At 36.6% G+C, this 17,226-nt stretch overlaps 1 protein-coding gene across 6 annotated transcripts in view; it reads right to left on the bottom strand.

The window, feature by feature from the left end:
- Window positions 1–17,226, bottom strand: part of LOC127423130 (myotubularin-related protein 4-like) — an 86,852-nt gene that overhangs the window by 40,635 nt on the left and 28,991 nt on the right. The window contains exon 1 of one of the 6 annotated variants that reach the window (XM_051667215.1): window positions 16,267–16,605. The exons of 4 other annotated variants lie outside the window; for them this stretch is intronic. In XM_051667215.1, the coding sequence (XP_051523175.1) occupies window positions 16,267–16,311 (45 nt within the window). In that variant the 5' untranslated portion in view covers window positions 16,312–16,605. Of the gene's footprint in view, window positions 1–16,266; window positions 16,606–17,226 lie in introns of those variants that run through there. One more of the 6 variants, XM_051667224.1, reaches the window with a different exon arrangement.

Raw genomic sequence — 17,226 nt, forward strand, 5'->3', positions numbered from 1 at the left:
TGGCTGTAACAAACCTCAGTCCTCCAGAGGGTGATAGTTTCCTTTATATTCAGATAGCTAGCTATGAACATGTCAACAGTTTAACTACCTCATGAACTAGCTCTGCTATAACCGAAGACATTGACGGTTTATGCTAATGCTCACTATAAATGCTAAGAATGCAACGTATACTTGAATTCATCAAAAGCAATGTTCCATGTTCAGTACAAGTTAAGCTCAATCGACAGCATGCAGGCCTGTCGTGATTACCGAATAATCGTCGGATCGTGGTTATTTGATCTAACCACGGTTATTGTGCACTTCAAATTCCAATCACATTTTAATGCCCTAATATGGACATTTTAAGAAATTATATAAATGCCATAAACGGCGCTTTTGTGTCATTCAGTTGAACTCCGAGTGTCACTGAGCTGCAACGCACACGTCATACAGAGCAGCTCCTGTCCGGAAGAGTGCGTTAAGCGCTTCTCTAGCGCTCTGATGCACGCACCATCAGCAGAGGCTCGCGGCAAACTTCCGCAAAAATATAAACAAACAAATATAAACTTTGATAGTGAACGCAAAGAGCTCCAGCTTCACTTTAAATTATCGTTTAATGGCAAATGTTTCCGATCATAACAGGTTCACATACGCAGTGTTAATGACACAAAGTGACGCAGAGAATACACATGCGTACTCCATTTCTGTGGAGTGATACGATGATGAAACGAAATCTTAAAGGTTTTGCTTCATGAGAAATAAGGGCTCATGGGTTTAATCAAAGAGCGTTAAAATGACGTGTGAAAGTGAATTAGGACAGAAATATTTTACTATTGCATAATATAAATATATAAAAATGTATATTTTACTTTTTATTTAAAAAAAGACAAAAATAATAATATAGGAGTTCCAAAAACAAGTGTAAATGTAAAATTGACCAAAACTGAAGTTGAACAAAGAGACATTAAGTATTTAGAAATATTTTGTCGTGAAAAAAGTTTAAGCTTAAAACGTTAGTCTCCGTTTACATAAGTCAGGCATATGAGGCGTCATTTGAAAGCTTAGAATCTGAACTTGTCAGAGATAAACATCACTTCTGCATTTATGTTACTTAAAATAAGACCTGAAACCATTCGTATCACAAATTAGCACCCCCTAGAGGTAATGGGGTAGAAATATTTATATGAAAATAACAATCCTTCACATAGTACATGTCATATATCTAATGAAAGCACTCATTCTCAGGAATGTGACTGTACAGTTTATTATGTTGTCCTGATACCACAGTGCGAAAGATTTTCAAAAGAATTACAAAGTGAAATATGATTTCTGTAATTCGTCAAATACAAACGTCTCTTTTATTCTCCAATAACTGCTGCTGTAATCCCCAAATAGTCAAAAACTTGATATCTTCTTTTACCTTAGTGAGTTTTCTAAAAATTAGCCATTGTTTACTTGTCTGTGAGCTTGCTTGTGTGAATAATCTCATGTTATATCTTAGATGTCCAGAACAAAATATGCCATCCAGAAGGAAAAGCACGCAAAACAAATCATCAGAAAAATATGTTTTCAACTATTGATGATAAAAATGTTATCAGGAATATCACAGATATTCAATGAAACAATGAGGGTGGTGCTTGAACTGAAAATTAGACTGAATGTCTATGGACGAGCACATCTGTGAGGGCTAAAATACGTTAGAGCGCCACCTACATTTCAGATCTGTATATTGTGATGGAATGTGATAGAGAAATGTTTTTTTCGTGTTTTCTGCCACCTAGTGGAATAAAATGAAACTTTTTAAAGTGAGGTAGAGTGAACATAACCAGAATTACATGTTTACAAATTAGGAAAAACAACAACAAACTTTTTTTTTTTTTACAATTTCTGTTTATCATAAAATTATAAACACACAATATTATTTATGAATAAATGGGATTCTTTTTATTTTAATTGGGGGGTTTTCTGAAAAATGAGAATTTTTTGCAATTATTCCACAGTATGTGTGAACGGTGAACTCTTAAATTTGAGTGTGAAACATTGCGCCAGAGTTTAAGGGGTTTTAAGGTGTATGAAGCACACATGCACCTTAAGAAATACGACAATTAATCATGAAAGCTCTAAAACAGACAACTCATTGTCAGCAAAATTGTATAATCATCACAGCACTAACACCATGTATTGCATAATGTTGAATACCAGAAAAATTTATTTCAACTCGTCCCACTATAAAAAAAAATTTAAAAAAAGATCCATGACTTTGCCAGGCCTGAAAATCCCCAATTTAAAATTCCTTTATGTTTTCAGGTTTTCCATTTTTTTTTGTCATTTCTGGACCAGGACAGATGTCATACCTATGATCTGTTGTATGGAAACGAGCTGCAAAAAGATTCTTCAAAAATTCAGCATATGGTTTGGAACAACACGAGGGTGAGTAAATAATGCCCGATTTTATTGCGTCATATGCGCACCTCTGTTCAGAATTACATTTAAATACATTTATGCATTTGGCAGACGCTTTTAATCAAAGTGACTTATAGCGCACTCAGTGTATACAATTCTATCAGCGTTTACTCTGTTATGAGAAAGAAACAAGTATGAAATTATTCAGAGAGACTTTTAGAGGTTTCATTCATTAAAACAACCATCCGCAGTAATCCATTTGGGGAAAGTGCATGAGTTAGGTTGACTTTTAGAGATCATTACTGGACGGCTTTCACAAGTATTCAGACCAAAGCTCAAACATGCATTCACACACTTTCAGACACACATTCACACAACAATGAGGAGTCTGGTTGCCATGGATACCACCTTGGGCCTCTTTCATTCGTCTAGATTGGAATTTCGTCTCCAGTAACTCAACACATGTCCATGGAAAGAAATAGAAAGTTCTCTTTTTCATAAAAGGCTTTGTTTGGATTTAAGAGGTCCTGCATCGCTCATTTACAAAACCCTGCAAGGACTAACACAATGATAGAATATCAGCAACTCTGGATAATAATATATAGGTGGTGTTACATGGCCTTTTTTGCCATAGGAATTGCAGATAAAGGACAGAAAATGAAACAAAAAAAAATAAATAAAATAAAATAAATAAATAAATAATAATAATTGGTGTCTATGCGCTTGTGCATTGCTAAAAGTAGACAAAAATAAGCTTTACTGCATATACATATATAAAATACTTGATTTGCTCAAATCATTTCAGAGATTCTTTACACTTGAAGAAAAAAAAAAACCACTTCATAGGGGCCTGGGTAGCTCAGTATTAAAATACACTGGCCAACACCCCTGGAGTACGCTAGCTCGAATCCCAGGGCGTGCTGAGTGACTCCAGCCAGGTCTCCTAAGCAACCAAATTGGCCCGGTTGCTAGGGAGGGTAGAGTCACATGGGGTAACCTCCTTGTGGTCACTATAATGTGGTTTGTTCTCGGTGGGGCGCGTGGCGAGTTGAGCGTGGTTGCCGCGGAGAATAGCGTGAAGCCTCCACACGTGCTATGTCTCCGTGGCAACGCGCTCAACAAGCCATGTGACAAGATACACGGGTTGACGGTCTCAGACGCGGAGGCAAGAGTCACTACACCACCACGAGGACTTAAAAGCACATTGGGAATTGGGCATTCCAGATTGGGAGAAAAAGGGGAAAAAAAATCAAAAATACGCTTCATAGGTTCATTAACAAATAAGGTTGTCCGAGCTGATAAAAATGAGAAATCTTTAAAAAAAAATTTAGTTTAAAACAGACGTCACATTTGTAGAAATGTAATCTTTGTGTCCAATTTTGTTTCACACATTTTTGAAACACAAAAGTAATTTAATGACTTGGTGTAACCAAGTAAAAGGTATTAAAATACTTTCCTTGAACCTTAAAGTGTACCAATCTGAATCATTAAAGTTTTAAAACATATTTTTCAAATATTTTTTTGCGTGTCAAGAATATGAAGTTTTCTCAGGGTTACACCTTATGACCTGAACAAAATGCTCGTTTTCATAAAAATGTCAAATAAATAAATAAAAATAAACATTAAACTTCAGTCTTGAGGGACTAAAGGGGTCTTCTCTGTTTTATGTTTTTTGTCAACATGAACAACAAAATAAATCCTACATGTTTGTTGGATTTATGGACCACATGACTTTGATTTGATGGACAGAAGTTTTTTTGAGTATTGTAAAACACAGTTGTTGTTTTTTTTTCAAGAAATATTAATAGAAGTTTATTCTGCACTATTCATGCCAACATTTCGTTTTTCAAGCTTTCAGCTTTTAATGAGACCGTCTCTGGACGGTTACACCACATGACAATTTTGACTTGGAAAAAAAATAATTGTAAAAAGATTAAATAACTACAGTCTTGACCAAAACAAAATGGGGATAATTTAAAAGCTTAGAAACTCTACTTTCCAATGCATGTAGGTACAGTGATGTGAAGAAGTATTTGCCCCCTTCCTGATTTCTTCTATTTTTGTGTATTTTTCATACTAAATTGTTTTAGATCTTCAGACAAGATATAACAAAACAAAGGCAACCTGAGTAAACACAAAATACAGTTTTCAAATATACAGGTGCATCTCAATAAATTAGAATGTCGTGGAAAAGTTCATTTATTTCAGTAATTCAACTCAAATTGTGAAACTCGTGTATTAAATAAATTCAGTGCACACAGACTGAAGTAGTTTAAGTCTTTGGTTCTTTTAATTGTGATGATTTTGGCTCACATTTAACAAAAACCCACCAATTCACTATCTCAAAAAATTAGAATATGGTGACATGCCAATCAGCTAATCAACTCAAAACACCTGCAAAGGTTTCCTGAGCCTTCAAAATGGTCTCTCAGTTTGGTTCACTAGGCTACACAATCATGGGGAAGACTGCTGATCTGACAGTTGTCCAGAAGACAATCATTGACACCCTTCACAAGGAGGGTAAGCCACAAACATTCATTGCCAAAGAAGCTGGCTGTTCACAGAGTGCTGTATCCAAGCATGTTAACAGAAAGTTGAGTGGAAGGAAAAAGTGTGGAAGAAAAAGATGCACAACCAACCGAGAGAACCGCAGCCTTATGATTGTCAAGCAAAATCGATTCAAGAATTTGGGTGAACTTCACAAGGAATGGACTGAGGCTGGTGTCAAGGCATCAACCACACACAGACATGTCAAGGAATTTGGATACAGTTGTCGTATTCCTCTTGTTAAGCCACTCCAGAACCACAGACAACGTCAGAGGCGTCTTACCTGGGCTAAGGAGAAGAAGAACTGGACTGTTGCCCAGTGGTCCAAAGTCCTCTTTTCAGATGAGAGCAAGTTTTGTATTTCATTTGGAAACCAAGGTCCTAGAGTCTGGAGGAAGGGTGGAGAAGCTCATAGCCCAAGTTGCTTGAAGTCCAGTGTTAAGTTTCCACAGTCTGTGATGATTTGGGGTGCAATGTCATCTGCTGGTGTTGGTCCATTGTGTTTTTTGAAAACCAAAGTCACTGCACCCATTTACCAAGAAATTTTGGAGCACTTCATGCTTCCTTCTGCTGACCAGCTTTTTAAAGATGCTGATTTCATTTTCCAGCAGGATTTGGCACCTGCCCACACTGCCAAAAGCACCAAAAGTTGGTTAAATGACCATGGTGTTGGTGTGCTTGACTGGCCAGCAAACTCACCAGACCTGAACCCCATAGAGAATCTATGGGGTATTGTCAAGAGGAAAATGAGAATCAAGAGACCAAAAAATGCAGATGAGCTGAAGGCCACTGTCAAAGAAACCTGGGCTTCCATACCACCTCAGCAGTGCCACAAACTGCTCACCTCCATGCCACACCGAATTGAGGCAGTAATTAAAGCAAAAGGAGCCCCTACCAAGTATTGAGTACATATACAGTAAATGAACATACTTTCCAGAAGGCCAACAATTCACTAAAAATGTTTTTTTTATTGGTCTTATGATGTATTCTAATTTTTTGAGATAGTGAATTGGTGGGTTTTTGTTAAATGTGAGCCAAAATCATCACAATTAAAAGAACCAAAGACTTAAACTACTTCAGTCTGTGTGCATTGAATTTATTTAATACACGAGTTTCACAATTTGAGTTGAATTACTGAAATAAATGAACTTTTCCACGACATTCTAATTTTTTGAGATGCACCTGTATATATTTTTATTGAAGCAGAAACGTTATCCAACACCTGTATCACCCATGTGAAAAACTAACTGCCCCCTTAAACTTAATAGCTGGTTGTGCCACCTTTAGCAGCAACAGCTGCACCCGAACACTTCTGATAACTGGAGATCAGTCTTTCACAACGCTGTGGGGGAATTTTGTCCCACTCTTCTTTCCAGAACTGCTTTAGTTCAGAAACATTGGAGGGTCTTCGAGCATGAACTGCCCGTTTAAGGTCCTGCCACAGCATCTCAATCGGGTTCAAGTCAGGACTTTGACTAGGCCACTCCAAAACTTTAATTTAGCTTCTTCTGAGCCATTCAGAGGTGGACTTACTCTTATGCTTTATGCTGCATAATCCAGTTGCGCTTGAGCTTCAACTCACGGACTGATGACCGGACGTTCTCCTTTAGGACTTTTTGGTAGAGAGCAGAATTCATGTTTCCCTCAATTATTGCAAGTCACCCTGAAGCAGCAAAGCATCCCCACACCATCACACTACCACCACCATGCTTGACCGTAGGTATGATGTTCTTTTTGTGGAATTCTGTGTTTGATTTATGCCAGATGTAACGGGACCCCTGTTTTCCAAACAGTTCCACTTTCAACTCCTCAGTCCACAGAACATTCTCCCAACAGGTTTGAGGATCATCAAGGTGTGTTCAGACAAAATTCAGACGAGCCTTAATGTTCTTCTGGGTTATCAGGGGTTTTCTCCTCGCCACTCTTCCATGGATGGCATTTTTGCCCAGTGTCTTTCTGATAATGGAGTCATGAACAGTGACCTTTATTGATACGAGAAGAGGCCTGCAGTTCCTTGGATGTTGTCCTAGGCTTTTTTGTGACTTCCTGGATGAGTCGTCTCTGTGCTCTTGGAGGAATTTTGGAAGGTCGGCCACTTCTGGGAAGGTTCACTACTGTGCCAAGTGTTCTCCATTTGGAGATAATGGCTCTCACTGTGGTTCTTTGGAACAGCACCAAGCCCAGAGCCTTTGAAATAGCTTTGTAACCCTTCCAGGGGCCCTGGGCTAGTTCATGAATATTAAGTCACATGATCTACAGCTCTACAGAGATTAACCAACGTCATAATAAACTAATTAATATTCATGAGCCACACCCCTAAACATTCGCTCATGACCCAGAGAGTCGCAAACTACCAACATACAGTATAATCAGTGGTTCTCAAAGTGTGAGGCGCGGAGGTATTGCAAAGGGGTCACGGAAGACTGACCCATCCACAAATCTCGTTCACTTTCAATTCAATTTCACACATTAAACAAAAATAGTGAATAAACATAAGAACCAATGTGTGCAATTTCTTTTCCTCTGCCTTTTCTCCTGCCTTGTTTAAACTTTGCCCGAAAAAATTGAGAACCACTGCAGTATATGATCAAAGAAGACCCGCCAATTACTCATATGTCGAAGCTTGTCCAATAAAGAACAAATAGTAAATACATCAGCCCTTGAATGGCCGTTAGAATGAATGTAACATACAGAAATAATTTTGTTTAGACTGCGGAATACATACAAAAATATTCCATGCCAGTGAGGATAGATAAATTTAACATGCAATCATGTTAAAACTACTAAAACAGTCAAGCAGAGATCTACATAAAATTAAATGACACTCACCACTCATCAGATGACTTAAAGTGCCCTCTTCATGGTCTTCTTGAAAGCAAGCCCTCAAATAAGTCTTTGAAACCCAAAAGGTGCAGGGGATCATCGAGCTCTGTTTACATTGTCATCGTACAGTTCAGTCTGTTACAATTCACTGACGTCCTCATCTGATTGATTAGGCTGATCTCCGAAAACAAACTCTCTCCGGTTTAAGGGTGAATTCAATTCTAAGCGCTAATAGTATGGAGATAATTCAGACAGGTAATGCATATGCATACATATTATTATAATGTGAACCAACATCCTTGTGTGATTTTTTTCCGATATTAAAATAATGTCTCTTATCGCAGAGACAATTGTAGCCAACAATAAGTAAGCCATTTGTAGGTTGAATTCCCCCGAAGAATGTAAACAATTGCGCTTTCAAAACACTGTTCCCTTAGTTTGAGTGACATGTCAATTTCTAGCTCAAACCAATCTGCGTCTTTGAGGTGGGAGCGCTGTGAATTACTCATTTTTGCAAACAATAACAGACTAAGAGTGGCAAGAGTGTTCAGGAAAATTGTTTAGAATTATTATTTTTATTTTATTTTTTACAGAGTTTGATGGCGAAATTACACAATTCATATTAAAATTCATATTTTATCTCGTGTACCTGGGGCCACCCCTAGTGGTGGGGCCCTGGGCTGCAGCCCATGTTGCCCATTGGGTTAATGTGGCCCTGAACCCTTCCCAGACTGATGTATTTCAATCACCTTTTTCCTCATCATTTCTGGAATTTCTTTCAACCTTGGCATAGTGTGCTACTGGGTGAGACCTTTCAGCCAACTTCATGCTGCTGAAAAAGTTCTATTTAGGCGTTGACTTGATTGAACAGGGCTGGCAGTAATCAGGCATGGGTGTGTCTAGTCCAGCTGAACCCCATTATGAATGCAGTTTCATAGATTTGGGGATTTAGACACAGACAAAAATATAGTGAGTAATAGTTAAGTATATGTCTTTGACAATTATGTTGGTGTTGCTTATATGCTGCGTTTTTGTTTATAACTTCACGAATAAATGCAACATAAAATATCACATACCATTACTTAGAGGAGGTGATTATCTTTTAAACGAGTCCACACATAAAATAATCTGATGCATAGATCATTAGATAATCCACATGAAGCACAATGTTACATATGGCCACCAGGAGATGGCGCCAAATACATGACACAGAATCAATGATGACTCAAATGACACAGAATGAAACTCATTCTGTGAACTCTCATTACTAAAATCATGTCTGCATGCTATGCAAACCTTTAGTCATTGTTGTGTTTGCATGTGTAATTAGTTTTTATGTGCAATTATTGTTTTATTTGTTTGGAGAGTCTTTTGGACACTATGATAAATAATTTTTGTAATGCTATAACTTTTGATTGCTTTGTCATATCAACACAATTTTTCTCAGATACAGTTGACATGATTGGGATCAAAACAAAAGCAGTTTTTCAGAGCCACCTAATTTACACCCAGAGATATATAATGTCAAATCAGAAAAATAAGCAAAAAGTCCATTTTTGGCTCAATTTCTTTTGTGATTTTTCAGCAGTCTCTTAGACTGAGAGTCTCAGAATGTATCAATCTATATCAATAAAAAAATCTGAAAAGCTTTCTTTACAATGATACCAAACACTTGAGCCTCCATGTTTTTTTTTAATCATTATTTTATTATTATTATTATCGAGTTATAAGCCTTTAATTTTGGGTATGCCACTGAAACAGGAAATTTTTAAAAACATCTTCAGAACTTAAAAATTAAAGCCCCAGAAAACATATTAAAATGACTTTGAAGTCAGAAATTGAAATAATGTTCATCATAGAAGTGGTGTATTCAAGAATCGGTAATTGTTTTGTGTGAGCTGCATATTCTTTATGTTTTTTGGAATAACTTACTAGATCTTGGAAAAAGAGAGGGTCACTTCTTTCACCTCTAAACAGGATAGCTGGTCTTAGCTGGTTTTCAGATGACTTAAGAGCTCAAATCCACCTGAAACCAGCAAACAAAATAGCCAGACCAAACTTGGAGACCAGCTAAGACCTGTTTAGGCTGGTTTAAGCTGATTTTTTCAACAGGGTAAGCATGTTCTATATTCAAATGCCTGTGAGATTCATCTAAACACTATTTCTGTTCAACTCTACCAATCTACTGAGAGCAGTGAAGAATGAAGAGGAACAGAGATGAAGAACAAATAAAGAAACGAGGAGGGAGTTCTCGGAGGTACTGAATATTTCAGGAGGAATATTTGAAAAGATCAGGAGGCAGCAGGGCCCAGCGAGAACACGTGAGAAAAACAACAAAACGGAGGGATATCTGAGGTGGAAAAGTGCACACACTCAGGCAACAGCTCAACTAATAACCGCTTAATGGGTTAACACTTTAAATGCATGTGCATATGCCCCCCGAGACAGGCCCTTCAGCACAATGATTGAAGATCTACACCATTGACCTACAATGTCCTTCAACTCAGGAGAGACAAGCATTCTTGCTAACAACCTACAGTGCAGTTTAAAGGTGAATTATGCAATTTTTTTACATCTATAGCAGAATAACGACTTACATTTCTGTCTGTTCCTTCCACAAAGCTATCATATGACTTCAGAAGACAACAGAGTCGTTTTGACAACTTTTATGGTGCTTTTATGAAGTTGGTTAAAGGCCAATTTTTACTTTTGTACGCAGTTATTTGCATTTACAGTTCTACATCGTTCTGCGAGTCCACAGCCAAACTGCATGTGTATTGAAAGAAAATGCCTTCATTTCTGAACAAACTATACATTTAATAAATGTAATTTGTAGATTCAGAAGTATTTAAGTATTTCAATGCTTAATTAATATTTTGGCATACTTTGACACTCTACACAGGAAAAAAAAAAATCTAACTGGCTAATCGCTTGACCAACATACAACGTGTGTCGTTTTAAAGCTTAAAAGCTTGACTTGACAATGGATATTGGCAATATGACCAATTGCTGACAAATTAAGTGTTCTGTTTTCATGACTAATTAAATGTGATAATTTACTGTACACCATACAGTCAAACATAAATTCAAACAATCATACAGAATGTAAAGGTCTAGAGTAGAACACAAAAAGCATATTGTTTCATTCAGACCATATATATATATATATATAGAGAGAGAGAGAGAGAGAGAGAGAGAGAGCGAGAGAGAGAGAGAGAGAGAGAGAGAGAGAGAGAGAGAGTAAAAGCAAAGCAAAAGATACAGTGAGTTGTAAACTGATGTGTCCTTTTGTTGCATTTTTGCTTGTACCTTCATAAAACATAAACAGAATATAAAAACAGCAGATGCTCCTGATTAAAACAAGCCCAAATACAATGTGATATGATGCATAGATCTTAAAATAATCTTGGGGAAAATGTGACACTACTTCAGATATGTTTTAAATCATCCTGGTGGAGGGTCTCTGTTATCAGGCGGACCAATCACAACTGTTGTGCTCCGCACAGTCGTAATGCATAGCTACGTTTTTGGAGAGAGGTGCGGGTTGGGCTACGGTGTGGGTTTGAGGCAGTAGTATAAATTGGCCTTAAGAGTTTAAGAGCTAACAAGCAAGCTACTTCAAAATTTCCAGAGGATCTGTTCATTAGCTTGTACATCATCCAACGCTGAACACTTACAATACAACAGTATATGGTACGTAACAATAAATGCGTTTAGTTCATGATGATAACATCTATATACTCTAGTCCAGAGTTACATATAAGAGGAATATACATCAGAACATCCTGCAAGCTAATTTGAATGTAAAATGTTTGAAAATGTTCATAATGTCAAGGAAACACATGAAGTTCGAGGGTGTGTTAGTCACAAACTCCTATCAGCCTGCAAGGTTTAATGTGACTCATCTGCGGGGCCACAGCGGGCACAATGCCACCTCATACAAGACATCACAGCTACCCAGTGTGGCTCAGAGTGTGACGGGGGTGGGCATACAAGTGAAAAATCTTCTATCACGTTATGAGTCATTATATTTTCAATATTATAGTTTCACTGTTTATATTAGTCTATTTAAAATGGCAGTGGACTTGCGTGAAAACTGACTCTTATGTTGGGATAAATGACAGCTTATTTAATAAAGTAAAAGTGACAGTAATGATTATATTGTTACTGGTATTTTAAAATGAGTATTTGCTGAATACAAGCAACTTGTGCTTGGTTAAAAAATTGTATATTATTTTATTGAAACCCCCCTTTTAAAATCCATGTATTCAAATCTCTCAATCACCATTACATTACATTCATGCCCACCACAAAACAAATCACAGAGCTTTGAAAATTCTGACATATACATTCTATAAGATATATTTAAAGTGTGAACTAATATTTCTGTGTATTTTCATATACTGCTCTGTCATTAAAAGATCTCATTATTTTACATTATAAGCTATTATGATGTCATCTTACCATAAGATCCTGAGACCCAGAGAAAAAACTTTTACAATTTCCCTTTTTTAAATGTCAATATAGTGTTTGGTGCATAAAATACATATGATAAAAATAGTTCATTGATAAAAGAATATTTTACTCATATTGTATTTGATACTGTGATAGATTTCAGTCCATATTTATAGAGCAAGGAGAGGAAGTTGTCATGGTCAAACTCTCAAATATTTGATATCTCTGAAAAGTCCAGAGAGTCCTCTGATAATACCCCAAGATTTACCACTGTAGAACAACTTACATAACAAATGTCCTACACAGAAATGAATTATTGGACCTCAAGAGGATAATGACCTTTAAAGCCTAATGTATATGATACATAACAATTTAAAAAAACATGCACATTTTTTTTTTTTTTTTACAATTTGTTTATTGTTTATCTAATGTATTAAAAACTAAAAAATTATAATTTTCTGACAATTCTTTCATATGTCAGACTTTACAGGGTTAATAATCGTGCCATTTAAATGTTAGTTTTCTGATAATCCAGTTAATTATTTAAACTAACTATAAAGGAAACAATACAGCCATCAGCTTGTTTAGGGATGTGCAAACCTAAATGTTTTTTAAATTGACAAGTTTATAGGCTTATTAATTAGGCTTATTAGACACACCAGAATGGAACAGAACGCACTGGTCTCTAAACGCATTTTAATAAGAGATTTTTAATTACTTTTCAAAGCCAAATATATATATATATACAGTATATATATGTTGAATAAACTAGTCAGTTATAGGACATTGAGTTTCTCTTTTCAGATCAATCAATAAATTGGAAACTTGTCACCATAGTGTAAATCGTCCAAAATCCTTTGTGCAAACGTAAAATCCCGATGGACCAATAGGTCACCTCATACACCTTGAGCCTACCAGACCCTTGACAATTACAAACAAAACAACATTCAATCATCTCTCATCAGTCCACTTAACCTAACACTGCCTCATTTATGTCAAGACTGAGACGGAAAAATGCACTTTAAGTCACTAACATCTCGTCTCAACGTCTCATCGTATATCCATCTATTTGTCTTAATGTTATATAACGGACTCTGGAAGAGACACTCGACACAAAAGCCATGTGCTCTTTACTAGGGATCCACCGATTTTAGACGGATCGGGTATCGGTCTGACGAGCCCGATCCAAATCTGATACTGTGTGTTAGTCATGTTCGTTACTGTCAAGCTCCAAAAATGACATAAAAGAACCATAAAAACACCATTAAAGCAGTTCATATGACTCGCACATTTTATTCAAAGCCACTTGACGAGCGATAGCTCTGCGAATCACAAAAGACTGTGTTTAATAAGTAAATATATAGTATGCGCAGCGCCAGTGCGTTAGTGAATGCTGCTGCTCTGTTGACACAAACTCACACACAGGCTGGTGATGCACTCGCGGATATTTTTATCCTTCACAGTGGTGCGCAATATTTGAGCGCTACTCACGAACAACATCTCAGATGTAGATGCTCAATAGTTCGGTTCACTTATAATATGCATTTAGAACGGCACCGGAGGAGCATTTTACCAGAATCTGAATAAGAAGCGAATTAAACTACTGTGAACTTGCCTACAAACAGACACATACAGGACTTCCTGGAGAGTTCAGAATGTCAAAATAAAAGCGTGAGGGTTTAAAAAGTGCACGATTTAAATATATTACTGTTGTATTTAAAATTTAAATTAAGTCAATAATAATAATATAAATAATTTATTATTATTATTATTATTATTATTATTATTATTATTACTACTGTCATCATTAGTAATTGTTTATAATTTATAACAATATTTAAGTTGAATGGGTTCCCAAAAATAACTGTAATAGCTGAATGAAAAGTGGACTGATGTCTTACAACTAAATTGAACAAAAAAAGAGATCTGAATCCTTTAAAGTCCAGATGCAAGTTGAAACATTTTTTGGGAAAAAAAAAGGCAAAAATAAAACTGGTTTCTTGAAGACTATTCCAGACTGTTAATTTTGCTGCTACATTATCCAGTAGACGAGTTAATAATAAAGTGTTTCTTAATAAGCTATACATTTATATTGAAATAATGTGTAGTTAGAGGTTTGTGTGCATACCCAATTAGTTCCACACAATAATGTAAAGATATCTAAACTGATTATGCAAAAAAACAACACTGGTATCGGCTTGGGATCGGTATCGGCCGATACTGAGATTTCCGATATCGGACGAAAAAAGTGGTATCGGTGCATCCCTACTCTTTACTAACACAAATCTAACATGCAGATTCAAACATTAGAGATGAACAAAACAGCCTGTACCTCATGAACATGAGAAACAAACAAAAAACTAGGGATGGGCATTACTGAGTAATTTTGTAGATGAGTATTCTAACCCACAAAAAAAATAAATAAATATTGATACTCAAATTAAAATGAAAGTTAAATATGACATGTATGATGCATAAGTGAAATTTATATTTTGTTTCACAAACGTTAGCAAGAATGGCTTGGGGGTGGGTCGCACACTGGACCCGTTCTAAAATTCGAAACATCTGTTTTCAACGAAGGTACGCACACCACCGCCGCCACTCGGTGTCTGTCGGCGGCGACCAGCTACGACTTCGGAGGCTGCTCAAATTTCTGCCGCGCCACGGAGCGCAACTCGCACATTTTCCATTAAAATCAACCCAAATCATTATCAAAGGAAATAGATTCTTTACTCCAGTGCTCTTCATTCTTGAACAAGGGAAACCTTGGTAACTTGTGTGTACTGTATGCAACCTGAACCGCATCGACATGCCCCATGTTTGATACCTGTACCATGTCCTAGCCGCGACACGGCATGGTGCTTCTCGTGCGGTGTGCGACCGCCTTTAAAATAAGCTAACTTTACTTTAACAAACTTTGCTTTTCTTACTGAAAAATATTTATGAACAATATGCAGAAATAAAAGTGATTAAAAAAACAAATAACAATAACTCCATTAATGTCTACATAATGTGCAGGATAAGTTATTAGAGGTTGACCGATTTTGCCAATATCAATAACTACGGTGGTGGATAGGGCCGATAACATATAAATCAGCCGATCATTTAAAAAATGTATTTATAGAATGTAAAAATATTTTCTTCATCTTTTCTTACTATGACGGGCACAGAGAGGAAACAAGAGTTTACAAAATTACAAAATTGACTAAATTAAAAAAAATCCCAGAGGCAGGAAAAATCCTAAGAGATACTAACCAGAAAAAAAAAAAAAGAAAATCGGGTGCATAACGCGGGGACTCTTATTTTGAAATGACGAAGACTTTGCTCTATTATGTAGAATCCTCCAGCACCAGCTACAGAGGAACACGGACGGATAATGAAAAAAATAAACGAACTATCGGCAACTATCGGCCTAGATTTTCCGATAACCGATAGTTCCTAGAAACTATCGGCCTACCTCTACAATTTAGTGTTGCCTACAGCAGGCAAATGCACAAAGGAAAATCAATTTGCAATATTCGAGTAGTGTTTTAAATAGTGGACATGTTGGTACAGAACGAGTTCTCGATTAGTCGATTCCTTGAGCACGTCCCTACAAAAAAAATATACTATTATTATTAATTTATTATACTATATTATTATAATATTAAGCCATTATCTAATTATTACCATGCTCTTGTACAGAAGTGCCAACAGTTCTATAAACAAAAAATCAATGATATTATAGTACTATACATTATATATTATTCTAATCTATTCCATTATTTTCTATTCTACATTAGTTAAATATAACATACCTATTTTAATTATAGTTTTTGTAAAATAGAGAGACTCTACAAAGACAAAAGACTCTTAAAGTTCTTTCATATTCCCAGTCGAGCAGTGCTGTGTTTACATAGTGTTTATTTCTTTAAGAAAACAGATTTAACAACAATTTTACACTGTTCACTCGTTTCCACCCTATAAACAACACTTCTTTCATTCACACACATTTACATTCATGTGCCATCAATTACTTAACCTCAGCTGCAGCACGCATACACACAGAGCATCACTTACGAAGCAGTTGAGCATGTAGCAGGAGATGCGCTTGGCCCGGCTCATGACGCGAGAAGGGCGGGTGAGGTTGCCAGGGAGACACACACTGTAAGAACAGCTACAGGACAAGCTGGCAAAACCATCCTTCCCTCGACGGAGACCAGCCTGCCTTCCGACACCTTACAAATGCCGCAAACCCCTCCCGTTCACATGCGGACAAACCCTCTCAGATCAAGATGATGCACTCTTTCCTCTTTAAAGATTCCAAACCAGTTCAGGGGGTTCCTGTTGCCCAGGTGACCGGATGAGCGATAGAATATTCCAGAACAAAAGGTGGAGAGGTATTTCGAGAAGAGCAGGAGAGGAGACGGGTAGAGAGATAGGGAGAAAATTTAAAAAGGGTATTGCCTGATGTTAAGCTCCGCCCCCATCCACCGCATCCCCTGCTCACGTGCACACTCACTCTACCGCTCTCCCTCCCTCTCTTTATTCTTGTGTTAACCCTTCACCGAGATCTCATCTGTGCCAGCTTGCAGCCTCAGCAACATGGCAGCACAGCACATGCTACTGTTATAAAAACAATAGGGGGGAAAAAACTGCATACTTCTCCATTTTTACAAACATATTGGAACCGTATGATTTCCTAGACATTTAGTTCTCTTCAAATCATGAGCGTCTGTATTCTTCCACTGATACGAAAAGAGCACAGCAAATGTAGGTAATATGCTATTGAACACACTCCGTTAGCCTATTCAAAATATTTATATTAAATGTAAATAAAGAATTAAAACAACTGCAAGTTTCCTTCAAGTGTTTCTCGATTACAAAAACATTGTTTCAGGTTTTTTTAATTCAGGTAAACATTAAGAATAATAAAGAATTACTGCAAGCATAAAGTAAACTAAGAACAGTATTAATAATAAAAAAGAAATAAATTAAGGACATTAAGTGTTTTTTTTCTTTTTAATATAGTTGTTCAAT

Source organism: Myxocyprinus asiaticus, chromosome 3 (genome assembly GCF_019703515.2).
Source record: "Myxocyprinus asiaticus isolate MX2 ecotype Aquarium Trade chromosome 3, UBuf_Myxa_2, whole genome shotgun sequence".
NCBI classification, from domain to species: Eukaryota; Metazoa; Chordata; class Actinopteri; order Cypriniformes; family Catostomidae; genus Myxocyprinus; species Myxocyprinus asiaticus.